Here is a 19,178-nt window from a genome sequence, read left to right on the forward strand (position 1 = left end):
CAATAATGCTAGAACAGAATTTCTGCTCGTGCTTGGCGTTCGCAGTAACCATCTAGTTACATACAAATCTTGTTCAGGATCACATATAACATTGCCCAGAATATTAAATTTTCAGGACAAAATACATGAAAGTAAAAAAAAATTCGCTCGCTCTTCGCGCTCACGCTTTTTATAAGGCTTATAAGATTATTTCATGTTTATGTTGTTTTATAAGAAAAAAATTAAGAAGTGACTGATCGGGGAATATAGGTAAAGATAATTTTGGGCCCCGTCCCCTATTGGCGAAAGTCGGATTCGCCCTTGTGACACATACACACACACTGGAAAAAATGGCCGGTTCCCCCCCCCCCCCCGGAAAAAAATCCTAGCTACGCCACTGCAAAGAAAGTGGTCGCAAATCAAAATGATTTTTAGTGCCTGTCCGAAAAAAAATTAGCTTTGAATTTTTTGTATGAACACAAAGCCTTGAACATTCTAGAAAGCGAAAACATACAATTAAACTCTTTTTAAAAGCTGATTGTACTGTTTCTATTATAATTTCTAGCTCGAAGAATGGTTGTTGTATGGCTGCACGTTGCACGCTGAGAATGATGTCTATCAGTGAGAATATGTGCATGCATGTGGTCCATGGATGCCCAATGAATCTATTGTGTGATATATTATAATAACCATTTCCCGTTTTCAGCTGCTGCTCTCTTATGCTCTCTCTAGCTTTCTCTCTCCTTTCAAAATAAAATCTCTCTCGTGAGCTAGGGAAGTGTTTAATGCCATATTCCAACTATGTTATTCCTGCAACTGCACACGCTTGATACGTGCAGGCTTGCATGAGTAAGGGCTCTCATAATTACCTATACTCATTAGCTTTGACGAGTATTTCAACTACGCGATATCGAGGCATCCAAAACAATTCGATGAGCACCTAGGGTAAGCAGAGGCACTGGACTGGTATATAAATTTTCATTCAAACAAAGAGTAAGTATGCATATACCTTCATATTGTGATTCCTCGACTGAATGAGTATGATTCAATATTCATATTAATTTCGTGAATATGTTAATGATATCCATAAGGCATATAGGCTATTCATGGTAGAAACCATGCATGCCCACATTCATGTGCGCATGACCTAAAATGTTTTGGATTATTAAAAACGCGACAGCTTTGTCATATTTTGATATGCAGCCAACTGGACTCAATCTGATGAAATGGCTGTTCTGAGTAAATAGATGCTATATCATGATTATTATGACTTAATCATTGTTCACTTATTCATGTTGACATGGAATATATACTAGGTTGAGCCCTGATATACTAAATAGTCTTTCCGTAGCTAAAACTTCACTTCATTTTTATTTATACATTGTAAAGCTCTTTGATATGGATTTCATGAAAATCGCAGTTATAGGCATATTATAATAAAGCTCATGATGGCCTTGAAAATAAGATTCATAATTGTAATATAAGTGTATTTTGGTGTATACTGAAATAAAGTGGGAGCGATGAGCATGGAATAATAATTTATGGTAAATGCTAATTAGTTTCTGTTAAAAATGCACGCTTATAGCTCCTATAGTTACTAGGAAACGCGTACCAAGTCCATGAATATTTTAGCACTCGTTCATAATATCAGTATAACCCGCCTAACCCCCAGTATGAAGCACGAAGTATAGTAGTGGATCATGGAGTGTTGAAGGACAAGTCCACCCTAACAAAAGGTTGAATCGAATAAAAAGAGAAAAATCCAACATGCATAACACTGAATATTTCATCAAAATCTGTTGTAAAATAAGACAGTTATGACATTATAGAATAATGACGTTCAACCATCATACTTACCACTCTGCTCCTTTATTTTATGATCTAAATATTCTCGATATTTTCAAACACTACCAATATTTGATAGGAGTATTTATGCACGATTTAATCAATAATCGGTTGCCACATAGTTTTATTGATTATTTTTCATTTATAGATCATCCTTAGAATACAAGAAATAGAGAAAAGAGAAATGTTAATCTTGAGAAAAATAATACCAATTTGGGAAAACAATCAATTTCATTTTCTGGTCCTACTTTATGGAATCTCCTGCCAAGTAATATTAGAAACACCCCCAGTCGTAAGACATTTAGCAAATCGTTAAAATTAATGCTACTGGGAGATTATAATTAATTTGGTATGGTAAAATACTGCCTGAAAACAAATAATTCTATGTAAAGATTTTGTGGATAATTAAGATGTTTTTTTTTCTTGTAAATAGTGTAAATAGTGAAAATATGTTCACTGAAAATGATAATTAGCATAATGTAATATGGCTCAGTCAAGTTTGTCAAATATGTAAAAAAAAATATGTATAATTCAAAAATTAACAACAACTGCTTTCCGTTTTGGAAAGCAGTTTTGAAACTGACAATATGCCACCCTGTATAAATAAAACTACAAATAAATAAATTAATAAAAACCAAAAGAAATAGTGAGTGAAGGACATCATCGACTGTCTCATTTTGGATGTCACTGAATTGTGCATATCACTGTTTTGTGAAAAATAAGCGAAACTTTAAAACGTCATGTATAACTTTTTTTATTTTAAATCCGATTTTGATGAAATTTTCAGTGTTATGCTTGTATTATTTCTCTCTTCTTATTTGAATCAACTTTTTGTTGGGGTGGACTTGTCCTTTAATGGTTTCAAGTAATACAAGTGATCTGAATCGCATGTTGGTTTCGCATCCAGTTCCTTTCATGAAAGATCAAATTGAAAATATCAAGTTATAGGCTTTATATTCATGTCACAACTACCAAACCAGTCACATGCTGACAGACAGACAGACAAAGAGAATACCATAATACAATCGGTCGGTTTGGAGTCCGTTTCGCGAGTGTGACTGATCCGAATGCAACATCAATCAAAATAGACATAAAAAACGATTTAAGCAGGGTATTTTTTTCTTCAAGAGGTCAAGGGGTTCAATTTTGACTCAACACCAGTTGATTCGAATGAAAACTGTAACATCAAACAAGTATGATGATGTATGGTGCAAAATAAAAAAAGTGTAAAAATAAAAAAATGAATCATTCTCGAGAACTAATCTCAGGTGACAACTCCCACCGGAGAACAATATCCCCCACTCCCTGGCAGACAACGCCCCCACCGAGAATGCCCCCACCCAGTGGCGTAACTACGGGGGGCACGTGCCCCCCCCCCAATCGGCTGGCCAAAAAAAAACGGGGAAAAGGAGAAAAGAGGGAAAAAAGGAAGAGAAACGTAATGGGGGAAAGAAGAAATTGTTGTTTATCATAGTGTTATATCATATTATGTTATATAACATAAGAAGCATTTTTTCACAACTTTATGAAACATTATTTGCTTAATTGTGTCTTCATTGTTCCTGGTGCTCGCATAGACTTTTTAACGAGATATATAGACCTGTACTAAAGCCTCCCGTTTTCAAATCAATATACAACAAAATAATATATTTCCTCGCAATTAGAGTTATTATTGTTTTAAGTAGTGATATATTCTTCTTTTTCATGACTACTGAAAGTTATTGCCCTATTTTAAGGTCTTAATATAAAACATTTCCTGTCCATGCTAACGTTCGCATTAGTGGATTGGTGAGATTTCTGCTCTTCATGAACTCCTAAAATCAGTCCTTATAATGTCAATTTTTCTGATCTGAATATCAAAAAATTTTAGCTCGCGCTTCGCGCTCGCATCATTTGGTTAGTGAAATACGTGGGGTCTTAGTGAATTCCTGCAAACAAGCCTTGGAATGCCCCTCTTCATGTCTGAATTTCCTAGATTTTCAGCTCGCGCTTCGCGCTCGCAGTATTTCATTAGTGAGATGCGTATAATAATCATGATTACAATGACTTCAAAAAGTGCTCCATGTGTTTTGATGTAATTCTAACAAAATCAGCAAGCGCTTGGCACTCGCATTAGATGACTATGGTGAGATATGTATACTCTGACTTAATGGATTCGTAACTATAGTCCTTAAAATATCCATGTTTGTGGTCAATATATACAAAAATTTCAGCTCGCGCTTCGCGCTCGCACCATTTGGTTAGTCAAATACGTAGGGTCTTAGAGAATTCCTACAAACAACCCTTAGAATGCCCCTCTTCAGGTCTATATTTCCTCAATTTTCAGCTCGCGCTTTTGCGCTTGCATGCAGTATTTGATTAGTAAGATGCGTATGATAATCATGATTACATGACTACAAAAGGTGCTTCATGACTGTGTTTAGATGTAATTCTAACAAAATCAGCAAAGGATGGCAATAGCATTAGATGACTATGGTGAGATATTTATACTCTTAATGGATTCTAAAATATAATCCTTAAAATTTCCTTGTTTAGGGTCAGTATACACAAAAAATTTTTGCTCGCGCTCCGCACTCGCATTGTTTGTTTAGCGAGACAGTTAAGTATCATGATTACAAAACAATTCGCTTATAATGTCAATTTTTAGCCCTCAATATCAAAAATTTTCAGCTCGCGCTTCGCGTTCGCATTATTTAATCAGTGAGAGATCCGTTTGATGGCACTGCATGTTTTAAAATATCTCTATTAGGTCAGTATACCTGACAACTGCGGGCGCTTCGCGCGCTCCCTAGGTGACCCGAAATTTTTGCTGGTGCTCCCCAATGCCGTGACCCACGGTACGCCACTGCCCCCACCCCTCCAGATATATACCTTTCCCAGCAATTTACTATGATTCGGTCAGAGACAACTCCAATTCCAATCGAAGGACTTCCCTTCATGATTAAATTACTACCCTAGGTGATGACTCCAGCATTATTAATTCACTGGGACGATTCTCCATCCAATTTCTCCTCGTATATACAAAATTTATCACACTGAATGGAACAGAGATGAACTTATTCATAGATTATTTTGAAACCAATATTATCCAGGTGTCGTATAGAAACAATAAAAGGCCAATCAGAAGGCAGAATCTTGTATATTTTGGGGTAAGAATTTTTGCACCTGCAGGAGACGGGATCCAAAATGACAAGCAAACAAAGAAATATCATCACTCCTTAATTGCTATTGGAACCAGTGAGGAAGGAGTCCATCGCGCTATAATGGACAAGACAGTGCACGCAAGCTGTGGAGTTTAAGCGTCCAACGCATAGAGATACCTACGAAAGGACAAAATTATATGATCGACATTGTGTTCCAAAAAGCTAATCTACATAACTACTTTTAAAATGTGGACCAATTTTGGAAGAGAAAAATCATAACCCGATGATGAGAATGGGTACCGAAGTACAAACCAAGGGTGGAAGGAGACCGATCCAATACAAAACATTTACCGACCTATCAAACCTTTTCTTTTAATCTAAGCTAATTCATAAACTGGTTGATAGGACTCATTATAGAAAATGAAATAAATGAGGTCGAGAAGATCACAGATTGACAGAATAGATACAGATACAGTACACTGTAAAAACTGTGGTGTTAAAACTGACACCAATCGGTGTTAATAGAGGACCACACCCTGAGGTGCTAAAATTACACCCCATGCAGAGATTAAACATAACACCAAAGATTATAAATGTAACAACAAAAGATGTTGTAATAACACCTATAGGGGTAAAACTAACACCACCAATTTAACACCGGTGTAAAATAACTGGTGTGGTCCTCTATGTACACCGGTTAACACCACAGTTTTTGCTGTGTACATACCAAAAGCTTGGGGCCATCTTCAGATTTAAAAGAAAATCATACAAAAAACTGAATTCTGCATGTATTGATACTGAATGTGCTAGCTATGGCTGTTCAGTCACATCACACATACATTTTTCAACCTGTTTTGACTGCTTTTCTGTCAAACCCCAGTCGGTTTCATAATTCAAATTTTATGCATACCTTTAAACTTTAAAGGTATGTATAAAATTTGAATGTAAATATTTATTTTGGACAACCAGAAAGCCTGTCAGATGCTTGTCCGACATAGCAATAAATGATATATGTCAACCTGTGGACTGTCAACGTCCCTGAAACGTCGAGATTTCTCTCCAGTTCCTGCTCTACAAGTTACAACTTCACTTAGCCAACTCTAGCCAGCCTTCTCTCATCTACCCAATCTTTTCTCTTCCTCCAACATGTCCAACTCAAACAGCCTTCTATACTCTAGTCTCTCACCCTGCCCACTTCTCAAACTTTCCGCTCTTCCTGGTTTACAATCCTAAAGATACTCTGCTTTCTTTTTCTCTTCCACCTCTATCCACACGGTGTCACCGATTGTTTATGCTACCAAGCAAACATCTGCTAGAATCAAGTTTGCATTGTTGCTATGTCAGACAAGCCTTTGACAAACTTTCAGGTTGTAAAAACAACCTTTACTTGAAATATATTCAAATTTTAATGCATACCTGTAAAGATCATATAGTATGCATAAGATATGAACACAGCAAAAACTGTGGTGTTAACCGGTGTACATAAAGGACCACACCAGTTATTTTACACCGGTGTCAAATTGGTGGTGTTAGTTTTACAACTATAGGTTTTATTACAACACCTATGGTTGTTACATTTACACTCTTTGGTGTTATGTTCAATCTCTAGGGTGTAATTTTAACACCTCAAGGTGTGGTCCTCTATTAACACCAATTGGTGTCAGTTTTAACACCACAGTTTTTACAGTGAATAAAGTGACTGGAGTTTGAGAGTAGTGCAATAAAAACCTGTTGGAAGCAGGCTTGTGTGATGTTGCATAGCCCATTCAGTATCAACCCATGCTTATTATGCAGAATGCAGTTTTATGTATGATTATCTTATAAATCTGAGGGTGGCTCCAAACTTTTGGCCTGTACTGTAGATGAATAGATAGATTAACACATTTATGTTTAGAGAGAGATAGAGATTTATCAATAAATGAAAAATTATCGACTAGTAAAATTCCAAAATGAGTAAAAAAAAAAAAAGATAAACCACTGCCTATTTTACTCACTCATCCAACTCAACATCAGCAAGTTGAATAAAGAAAAGGAAATTAATTAAAGAACAGTATATGCAGATCCTGGATATCCAGATAATTTCTTCACACCCGGATGTGTAAGTGGTATAGGTCAGGGGGGTTATATCCGTGAATGTTGTCGAGGTAATTCTGAATTCAAATTTCAGGACTATGATCAACATGATTTCCTGAGGAAGTTATAACCGGGATAACCACATTTTACAGTTAAGGTCACACGATGATATACTAAATATATTATCACTGATATCACTTTTTTATGCAGCTTTTTTTTAAGGGCGAAGTTGTGTTTAGGCAGCTGAAATTCATATAATTTGAATATTTCAAACTTCAAATATTAAAATGCATATAAGTACGCTGTAAATATGGTAAAAAAAAATGAAGCGCTTGTATGGTGACTGCACTGTATATAAGTGCTAAATTAGCACTTCATTTTTTTTTCTACAGTGTAACATATAACAACTTTTTTTTTCATTCATATAAACATTTACTTTCTTCCGCTTCCCCAAAATTTCACAAAATTCAGCTTGTCATAAAAAGATAGGCCTGGCTTGTTTACAGAAGACGTTATTGGATACAAACTTGAATCATGATCGATTCAAATTTCGCTCAGTAGGTTTTCTTCTCCGGTTAGAATTCTTTGCAAACATAAAATGTACGAAATTGTGAAAATTCATGATCTTGTACGCAAATGATTTTTTTCCTTTGACTTTTAATATTTTTTTTGTTCTTTCTTGGACCCTGTAATATAATGATAGTATAGTGATTAGTCCGATTTCTACGATTTATATGCATTGAAAATGATTGAATAGTTGATTATGATGAACTGGTTTAAATTTACCAGCATTGTGCGTGGATGATTTTATCTATTATTGAAATAAACCTCATGTTGAACGAGCTCTCTATTGGTAAAACATACCCAGTAATCCAAAGAAGCATAACAATATTTGAAAATTATAATTTTATATTACCGACAGGTTAAGAAATAAATTTCATGAATTTTGAAATTCCAAAATATAAAGTTAAAAGAAAATATTTTAAATAAGCAATAATGTTTTAATAATGTCGGTAGGATGGCATTTGGTTGCTTTCTTTGAAATGTTGTCACAGAAAAAATAATAAAAAGGGGGCCTATAAAACTCCCTGTGGTACCCTTCTTTCTCCATGATGAAAATCCTGGCGCCTTCTAAATCAGCAGGTTAATGTGAGTTTTAGTATTGATAGCTAATTGAAATATAATACAACGTTTCACAGTCTTGTAGTCACAGAATTAAAATAAACATCCCAGACTCTCTACGAGGGGGGGGGGGATTGATGATGCCCCCCCCCCTCATAATGGGGGCGTCGTGGTATAGTGGTTACGACTTTCGTCTTTCAATCTGAAGGACGTTGGTATGATTCCAAGCCATGCACAGCAAAAACTGTGGTGTTAACTGGTGTACATAGAGGACCACACCAGTTATTTTACACCGGTGTTAAATTGGTGGTGTTAGTTTTACACCTATAGGTTTTATTACAACGCCTATGGTTGTTACATTTACACTCTTTGGTGTTATGTTCAGTCTCTATAGGGTGTTATTTTAACACCTCATGGTGTGGTCCTCTATCAACACCAGTTGGTGTCAGTTTTAACACCACATTTTTTACAGTGTGGCGTGTTATCCTTCAGCAAGAAATTTACCCACAATGTGCTGCACTCAACCCAGGAGAGGTAAATGGGTAACGGCATGAAGTAATTCCTAAAAAGCTGTGCGCACCGGAATTGGTAGACTGGTTTAGCCGGTTTGATATAGGAGCGTCTTGAGCACCTAGAAAGGTGGATACGTGCGCTATACACTGAAATCCTATATTTTTATTATAAACATAATTACATGGTATGCGATGGCGAGAAAAAAAACGAAGTGGAAGTGCCAAAGTATATTTTTTGTATGTGGGGGGGGGGGGAGATGAGGGGGGGGGGGTGATAAGCCCAGGTTGATTCAAATAACTCCTCTAAGAAATAAAGGAAAGGTAATAGCTCCTAGTAGGCTAAGGGGCGGAATGATAAGTTTTATCATGTTTATTACAGCATGGTATTGTCCTGTTGCCAACAAATTATTATTCTTGTTTTCATTGCCTCTACTCAGTTCCTTACTATACTTCCCTATCTACCCCCCCCCTTCATTGCAATGACCACACCCTGATTCGAAATGGCAACATAAGAGAGACATAAAATATTCATTTTATTTCATTGTGGGATGAGGAAAGCAAAGCTAGTAAACAAACCATTAACTATTTCTCCACATAGGTTCATATAAGATTTGATAAAATCCCTAAAAAGTGTTAAAACACATAATTTTCATGGCTTTGTTATTCAAAGATCACCAAATGTCCTCTAGTTCTGAGAATAAGATGATATGTTTTTCAGCTCATTTTCTCGGTATACACAGGGGGCCTGAAACTCAGACTACTCTGAAACTTAGCTGCAGCAACAGTGATGATAGGTATTCTTGGGCAACTATAAGTCCCCATAAAATGATAAAAGGATTAATGATATACTCGGCTTATCTGAAGCAGTATGCTCTTAATTCGTGTTCATGTGATGAAAAATTCTCAGATACGTGCATCATTTATTTCATATTTTATTTCTATATTTCTATGTATGACGTCATTGTAGACACGGGTGAGGGAGAACTCCCCGATAATGACCAGGGGCCGATTGCACGAAAGAGTCTTTGCAAGAACCGTTTTTCATGTCGCCCATTTTTTACGATGCGCCATGTGAAACGCATTTTAAATAAATTATCTGCAAACATATGTTATTCGTCCGTCTTTGTCTTGTCAAAGTCTTTGTTTATAAAATGTTATATAATTTATCATGAAATTGTATAAAAATTGATTGAAAAGCTAGCTAACGAATTGTATTTGTTCATTATAAATTTCAAAAATATCCAACTTATAGCACATTATAAAAGACAGACGACACGAAAGACGATCCTTGCCAAGACCCTTTCGTGCAATCGGCCCCTGAACTTAGTGGTGTGTGGTATCATGTGGTCTGATTTGGGATTTAACACCCTCATGGGGCAAACTGGTGTTTAGATTAACTCATCTATATTCAGTAGTTGTAGGCCTAATAACTTTCGCATATATTGTTAACATTTTCATTCTCTCTTCGCCCATGCATTATTCTTCCTGCTCTTTGACTACACTCGACCTGAAGCAAGACGTAACAACTATAGCTCCATGATCGTCATCATCTCAAACAAGACTCTTCATCATGTCGGGACATGGTCGTGATACTCGTGAGCATCCATCGACATCATCGTCGACATCATCGTCATCCTCATCAGCGAGGTCGTCTGGTAAATGTCCTCTAACTCATTTCTTACTCTGTTCGCTCACGGTGGCTCAAGTCGGTCTGCTCTCTCTATTCCTCGTCTGGACAATCAAGACTTGTTATAGTCGATGTAAGTTTATCATTTTTATAGCCGACATGGTAAAATATCCGAGACATAAAATGTTGGTGATTAATGTTTTGGAATTGATAAATATGTGTGCACCGATCAATGATTCCCGTTCTTTACAGAGTGGTGTATATCAAAGTGAATCTTTTTCACGAAAGTGAAATATTGTGTGAATCATGTGGCTCAGTGGTAGAGCGCCCGCCTCATGGACAGGAGGTCGTGAGTTCGATCCTCGGCCGAGTCATACCAAAGACTTATAAAAATGGGACCTTCTGCCTTCTTGCTTGGCGCTCAGCATTTAGAATGGAGAAGGGTAATAATAACATATTACGTTATGAAAGGCCCGCTGGAAGAACAGCTTACAGCTGAGAGTGGCTACCCTGGGTAAATAAGAGTTATTATTATTTATTATTATTATTATTATGTTGATTTGTTCTCTGATGACAAACATTTTGTTTATGATTATGTTCTTGGTATAGTTACCATGGTTACATACATCCCTGTGCATATCACGAGTTTTGTTGATAATTTATAGGCCTAATCACTGACCATTTAGTGATCCTCTTAATCGATGTACATGCGTTCTCCTTCTTATAATATAATAACCATATTGCTTTCAAAGTCAAAGGGAACTTTCATGTTGGCAAACACCTGCTACTCAGTCACATTTGCTCTACGGCGGCCGTACGGCGAGTCGTAAACAGCAATTTTATCATTAGTTTTTATTCAAGCCACCTTATGTACACTCTAAAAAATGAAGTGCTCATTCAGCTCTTAAAGAGCGTGTATAGTGACTGCACTTCGGAGTGCTGATTTGTCTAGTTCAAATTTGAACAAGAAAAATCAGCACTCCGAAGTGCAGTCAATATACACGCCCTTTAAGAGCTGAATGAGCACTTCATTTTTTAGTCAAGCCACCTTATGTAGCTGATACACAAAAACGGCTGTTTTCGACTCGCCGTAAGGCCGCCGTGTGGCAAGTGTGACTGAGGTATTAGCCAAGTGATCGGAAGCATCACACAGCACAAGGTGAACGAGTGACTGATACCATTATACTAATGCTATTATGGCTATAGTCCAGCAATGATATTTATTTCTCGCTTTACCACCTCAGTGTATTCAGGCATATATCCAGTAGAACAAATAAATTCGTTAAACATGCTGAGCAAGGTATTCAAATAGATTTTCATGCTAGGATTTGTCAACGACACTGAGCCCCTGGACTGAGCCTAACTATGTATTTTTCTCACTCGCTGCGCTCGCTTGTACTTATTTGTCATATTTATTCGAGCCATATCCATTACGAAACAGCAATTATATACAGCAGAAAGTGTAGTTGGAACCATTTACTCACACACTGTAAAAAATGAAGTGCTAATTTAGCACTTACAGTGCTTAGTGTCTGCACTACGAGTGCTGATTTTCTAGTTTAAATTTGAACAAAAACAACACTCGTAGTGCAGTCACTATACAAGCACTGTAAGTGCCAAATTAGCACTTCATTTTTTTTACAGTGCATGGTTTAATTGAACAGCAAACGGGTGTAGACAGCAAAATGATAAGAGTTAAAGTATGGTATCGGAAATAAAAATGAATCTGTGAGCGAGATGGAGCGAATATAATGGAGCTTGAGCGAAATGATGATTCTATACCAACCACCGAGCTTTGGGCAGAAAAGGGCACTTTATTCATGAAACCAAGCTCCAAACATAGTCATATTTGGTATTAAGGGGGCGGTTCCATGAACAAGATCGTGTATTGTGTGGCTTATGGAGTTTTTTTTTAAGTGTATTACCATATTTTCTCGAAAATAGAAATAAGTCTTAGGTCATACCCCCAGTGATATGTGGACGTGTTTCGGCAGTCTTGCAAAGATTATTAATTTTCACGAAAGCATGAGGCACGACACAATCAACTATACTCTGACGGATACTGTTTGAAAATTAATTTCTTGCGTGTGCCCGCCAGGGTGTGGGAGGGGAGATGTTGTCGGTACCATCAAAACTTTTGTTGGTAAATTTAAGTCGAATTGGGACCCCTGGGGTTAGCATTAAAGGGACGGAAGTTCACCCTGACAACGAGTTTATTATAAAAAAGTTAGCGGGGAAAAATATTGGCGGAGGTTTAAGGAAAATCCATTGAAGAATAACAAAAAGTTATTAGAATTTCAGTTATTCAATTTGTGAGGTCATGTGCGAGCATCTTTCCTGCATTACCGCATAGTAATCAATGAAATGTCATTTTCTCAGAAAATTGATTTTTTTTTTATTGTTCTTTTCGTATATCAATAATGCACAAATCATTTCACACGCGGTGCTAAAAAGAAGATAAAAAATAAGTCAATACGAATCATTAAAAATGAAGATAGTATGGGGCAGCTGCTCGTTCATTACGTCATAAATAAAAAAAAAGATAAAATAAACTATTTATCTTTTTAATATCTTATGGATTTTCATCAAACCTTCACCAATATTTTCATTATTTTTCTGCCATTTTTACAACAAACTTTTCGTCAGGATGAATTGCCCTTTTAATGACAGTAATCCCACCTAATAATAGTTTGTGCTAAACGTTTGGACTTTTACCAACATGGAGATATATGTATATATATATATATATATATATATATATATATATATATATATATATATATATATATATATATATATATAATATAAATATATATATATATATATATATATATGTGTGTGTGTGTGTGTGTGTGTGTGTGTGCGTGTGTGTATCTATAATATATACACCATACAAGGAAGGAAAACACCGACCGACTTAAAACTGTAGATGCAAATAAGTGTCACTATCATAATATAGGATGTGATTGATAATATGTAGATTTAGGTGGATAATCGGTGCAAGGATCGAACATCGCTTTTTTCGATGTAAAACATTATCCACTTTTTTAAGAATTCAGCTGAAGTTTCCCAAATCACATGAATCATGAGTATAATTATCATTTATTTTATTTGACCAATATAAAAAAAGCACAGATACATGTACATCAGAGAAACGATTACAGTATACAGACTTGCAACAGTGGCATCCGCCCCCATGCCACTCCCTCGAAATGAATCAAATAAATAGTTTCTCTTACATAAAATATAACACATTGAAAAATGATAATGAAAAGGAAGGGGGACATAGAGACGTATTGGGAATATAAAGAACAAATATTACAACCGCAAAAAATGTAGAAATATAACTAAACAGCACTGAACAGTAATTCATTATTGAGTTACATCTGTTCATGAAAGACTAGCCTTGATGTTCTGTATGTTTATGCAAAAAAAACCCAATAAAAGTGAAATATCAAAAACTTCAGTCGAATACGGGTTTCATCTTGATCAAGAATAGGGATAAGGAAGGCAAATATACAAGGCATGTAACATAAGAGTATGATTTATATTTAAAAGTTATATCAAGGAAGCAATCTAATCAAAGTGAAAAGACAAACGGTAATATTATGTTTCTAAAAAATTTTGTTGAAACAGATCGGGTGAAACTGAAATAAAGAAAATGAAAAAAAGTAGTTGAATTACCAAAATAGAATGGAATCAAAATCGAAAACCTTAGAAACAATGTCAGGATATCAAATTCAATACAGCATATAACGCTATACAACTTATAAATGCACAGTGAAAAGAGTGAGAGATGAAGAGATAGAATAAAATATAACACTATACAAGCATTAATGTTTTTTTTAGAGAAAAGCTTAGCTCAACACATTATTACATTTATTTGTTTATTTATCTATTCATTTATTTCTCCATCAATTTATTCATCTATTTATTCATGTTTTCTTTATAAAAAGCAGGGTAGTCCCACAATTCACATAATTATTATACAGGAGAATAATAATACAATGTAGAAAGGAGAAGAGAGAAAAAACATGAGAGCGAAAGGAGGGGGGGGGGGGCAAGAAATAGAAAAGATCTCCAACAGAATCATTTATCAAGAGTTGTTTTTTATCCTGATTTTAAAATTTAACTGCACAACATGCTAATTTTTCATCTTTGTTTGTAGATTTTGTATATTATTATTTTGTTTCTGTCATAAATGATAAAATGTAATAGGTATTTTTGTTTACTTTCGGTATTTTTGTTTTCAGGTGACCCCCAAAGCCTTAGCATAATGCTTGAGACTCGGTATAAGGATCATCTAAATTCATTTGAATATATTTTGTATAAAGATCTTTTTGATATGTGTCATAATTTGTATACGTCTTGACTGTCGAATTTTAAATGAAATCAAGAGCGATCGATCAATTAACACTCTATCATGACGAAATCTTTCACTGTAATTGGATAAGATGATAACACAAAACTATTCTGCAATTCAATCCATTCTGTAACTATTTAATCTTGTTTGTCTTCTCATTTTTTTCCAGATCAGCGCGTTATCATTCTATACCCTGTCGAGTCAAACCCGCATCTCCATTCGAATATTATTACCAGTAAAAAGGCCATCGTACATCTCCATGGAAACCAGAGTAACAACACGAGTCATCTTATAAACGACATTCACGATGAGAGAACTGCTTTTACTAATAAAAGCATACACAGAGACTTATCTATCCATAACAGAGATTTTACTATCGTTGGTACGACACACTCTAGGGTACTAGCATTGACACTTAAATGGCTAGAAAGTTTGATGAGGTTGAATAAAAGCTATGACGTCACTTTGCTCGTAGAGGACCAACGTGCCTATAAAAATCTGTCTCAAATTATAAATAGATCGAAAAACTTAGAGAAAACGCGTTTAGTAGCACGACGACGGCTAAAGGAGCCTCAAGTTAAGAATTCATCACTGTTGTCTGATAGTGACGTCATATTGAAGATTCTCACTTCGGGTAAAGACGTACTGTATACTTCAACAGATTCAAATTGGTTGAAAGATCCTATGCCTGGTATATGGGAGAGTTGTTACCAGTGCCATGTTTGTATCCAACGCGGCAAGAGCGAGCTTCAGGGTTTTATATTTTTGAAATCATCGCCAAACGTCATATCCGGTATTAAAGCACTGGAAACGAAAGTGGCCAGGAGGAAAGCGAAGAGTTTACGATCATCGACGGCGTCAGCAGACATCTACCTACAGACGCTAAAGACTGGCTTTCACAGATTTTCGACATCCCTTGGCTTAAATATATGCTACTTGTGATTTGGAAAACATATTAAGATAAGCAAAAGGACTGACTAGATCAGAACCCCGAGAACCTCTGACGCGCAGTGACGTCATCATCAGACTTAAAGGGAAATCCAACCCAAATAAAAACTTGTTTTTATAAGGAAAAGAAAAATCAGACAAGTTGATAGGTGAAAGTTTGAACAATATTGGACAAACAAAAAGAAAGATATGAATTTTTAAAAGTTGTAAATATTGGTAATCACTATACCCATGGAGATTTCAAATTGGCCGCATATGGGATGTCATAGTGATGTAAGGCAAGGACTACTCTTCCATGTACTCCAATACATATTATGGCTAAAATGTAATTTTTCCCAAAAGTTTTATTTCAAATTATATTTTTCTTTCATGAGGACATAAAACAATATATTACATGGGTTATATTTAGATTACTGCCCCAGGGGAATGGGTACTTAGGAGAAAACCACAAATCCCTGATAATAAAGTACATGGCCTATGGGAAAGTTGTCCCTGCCCCTTGTCATAATTTACTTACCCAGTTGCCAATTTGAAATCTACATAGTATTAGTGATCTCAATTTTAAAGCAGCTATAACTTTCTTATTGCCTGTCCAATTTCTTTCAAACTTTCACCATTCTGTTTAATTTATTTTTCTCCTTCCCAACACAACATTTTATGGCCAAGGCTGGATTCCCCTTTAAAATCCACGAGCGAACGAAAAAAAAGTCAATATATGAACATTTAATTTTGCAATAAGGTTTTGATATTAATGATATTAATTGAGAAAGCGATATCATACACTGTTAGAAAATTTATCCTTAAAATAAAAGAAGTTCCTGCAGCAGAGTCTCGAGATCACCTGTAATCTTACCAGATTGCGCAATCTTACAGGAAATTGGTATTTGGTGTATGGAATCTTACAAATTTCCTTAAATAAAATACCCTTTTCCCCATTTTAAATTGCAGACAAATTCATGTTTTATGAATTTACAGAATGATTCTGTTATTGCTTTCTGCAAAATCTTCTTTTTCTGAAAAATCAAGCTTTTTTTACAGTCTATCTCACCCTTTTTCATTTACATGGTAACATCTTATCTTCCATTTTTTTCAGTGATGATAGTAGCAGATTCAGTTTTTGCAAATATAGGGGGGTGGGGATCGTCATCCACATCCACTCGTAGGGCCAAAAAGTTGGGGTGTGGTAAAGTATAAAGACTTAATTCGAGTAGTTTTAAATGTATTCTTATAAACATGATATGTATGTATAAGACTAAGTAAACTATTTAAATGCGAGCGCGAATCGCGAGTGATAACTTTACTTTATTTATTTATCGATTTATTTTTTTTGTTCATTTATTTTTTTTAGATATATTGTCTTTTTTTTTACATATACGTGTATAATTATGGCACATTCTTAACACTTTTTGTTATCGTGCACAAGATGTCGGCGACAAGTGTGAGCCAAATTTTTTTTTTTTTTTTTTGGGGGGGGTACATAATATATTTAAACTTTTCTGTGACATTTTAAGGCCGAATCATAGCATACCAACCAATTTTCCAGGGATGCTTCAGCATCCACGGCAATCCAGCTTCCCAAGACCACATAATTTTTTCTCCCAGACAAAACCGACTCCAGACTTGCATATACAGGTTTTAGATTATTTGTAACAATGTCTGTTTGGAGTAAGTATCGTTGGTGTGACTGTATCACAATGTTTATGAGCTTCACAATCAGCACGAATGTAAAAATAGTGTCAGGATCTTGACGTCACTTGTGAGTTACTAGCTCCATGGTTTATCTATAAACCAACTTTTATAGCATGCACTTTGGTACAAATGAAACAAGTCGTCACGAGATCTCCGGGAAAGGAACATCCAATCCGGAAAGGAGGATGAGCCATGATTTATGGGTGTTTTTTCATGAGGAAAACGTGTTGTTTTGGTTGATGTATAAATCATCCATGTGCCTTGCACAGGGGCGACACCTATACGAGGGTAAAGGCAGGGGCGGTGATTTACCCCATATGAAATTTAAATAGTGAACAAAAGAAAGAAAACAAGTGGAATGCCTCTGGCCGTCTCACCTGCATCACGCGATTCAACATAGCAGCAGTGCTGACTTTGAAAACTACTATAACTCGCACAAGATGTTCAGTGATACTTGGTTACTCTTATTTCCACGTTTTATGAACTAGACCAATACACTTACAGAGATATATAGGATGGTAATTCAACATATACCCCCAATGTTGCCAAAATTCATTGACCTCACATGACCTTTGACCTTGATCATGTGACCTGAAACTTGCACAGGATATTCAGTGATACTTGATTACTCTTATGTCCAAGTTTCGAAAGTCAGATCAATAAACTTGCAAAGTTATGATGGTAATTCAACAGATACCCCCATTATGGCCAAAGTTCATTGACCTTTGACCTTGGTCATGTGACCTAAAATGCACACAGGATGTTCAGTGATACTTGATTACTCTTATGTCCAAGTTTTATGAACTAGACCAACATACTTTCAAAGTTATGATGGTAATTCAACAAATACCCCCAATTCAGCCAAAGTTTATTGACCCTAAATGACCTTTGACCTTGATCATGTGACCTGAAACTTGCACAGGATGTTGAGTGATACTTGATTACTATTATGTCCAAGTTTCATGAATCAGATCCAAAAACTTTTAAAGTTTTGATTGTAATTCAATAGATACCCCCCGAATCGGCCAAAGTTTATTGACCCCAAATGACCTTTGACCTTGGTCATGTGACGTGAAACTCATGCAGGATGTTTGGTGATACTTGATCAACCTTATGTCCAAGTTTAATGACCTAGGTCCATATATTTCCTAAGTTATGATGACATTTCAAAAACTTAACCTCAGGTTAAGATTTTGATGTTGATTCCCCCAACATGGTCTAAGTTCATTGACCCTAAATGACCTTTGACCTTGGTCATGTGACATGAAACTCTAATAGGATGTTCAGTAATACTTGATTAACCTTATGGCCAAGTTTCATGAACTAGGTCCATATACTTTCTAAGTTATGATGTCATTTCAAAAACTTAACCTCAGGTTAAGATTTGATGTTGACGCCGCCACCGCCGTCGCCGGAAAAGCGGCGCCTATAGTCTCACTCTGCTATTCAGGTGAGACAAAAACGAAGAAAGAAGGTAGAAGAAATCTGGGTCATGATCTTTATATTACCCTGTTATTCAACAGAGAAAATAAAGAGATATCTTTTGGCTTCAGGACATCTTGCCACCCCCCACCCCTCTCATCAAAATCCCAGTGCCGACCCTCGTATTGTGCAGTAAAGAATGGGAGGGGGAGTGGCTTTGTACCTCAGAAAACTGATTCATAGTTAGAAGAGGACATATATTCTTGTACATACAAGATACTTGTTAATCACATCGCTACCATGTAACATAAGTACTTGCGTTAACGTATTAATTTTTCTTTTAGGTTTTGACATTTACTTGAACGAAAGTGGTTGAAATTGTTTTCCACTTACTGTTGTCAATTTTACTTGGTCTTATATCCAAATGGGGAGCTGTCTTGACACGACCCTTAGTG

The 19,178-nt window shown here is 35.9% G+C and overlaps 1 protein-coding gene across 1 annotated transcript; it reads left to right on the forward strand.

Moving 5' to 3' along the window:
• Positions 1 to 375: 375 nt before the first annotated feature.
• LOC121422931 lies at positions 376 to 15,691 on the forward strand. Its single transcript, XM_041618171.1, has 3 exons — positions 376 to 972; positions 10,188 to 10,434; positions 14,834 to 15,691. Exons 2-3 carry the CDS (start codon positions 10,245 to 10,247, stop codon positions 15,604 to 15,606), a joined length of 963 nt encoding a protein of 320 aa, XP_041474105.1. The 5' UTR covers positions 376 to 972; positions 10,188 to 10,244; the 3' UTR covers positions 15,607 to 15,691.
• Positions 15,692 to 19,178: the final 3,487 nt, after the last annotated feature.

The sequence above is a fragment of the Lytechinus variegatus genome, chromosome 10 (assembly GCF_018143015.1).
Source record: "Lytechinus variegatus isolate NC3 chromosome 10, Lvar_3.0, whole genome shotgun sequence".
NCBI lineage: Eukaryota > Metazoa > Echinodermata > Echinoidea > Temnopleuroida > Toxopneustidae > Lytechinus > Lytechinus variegatus.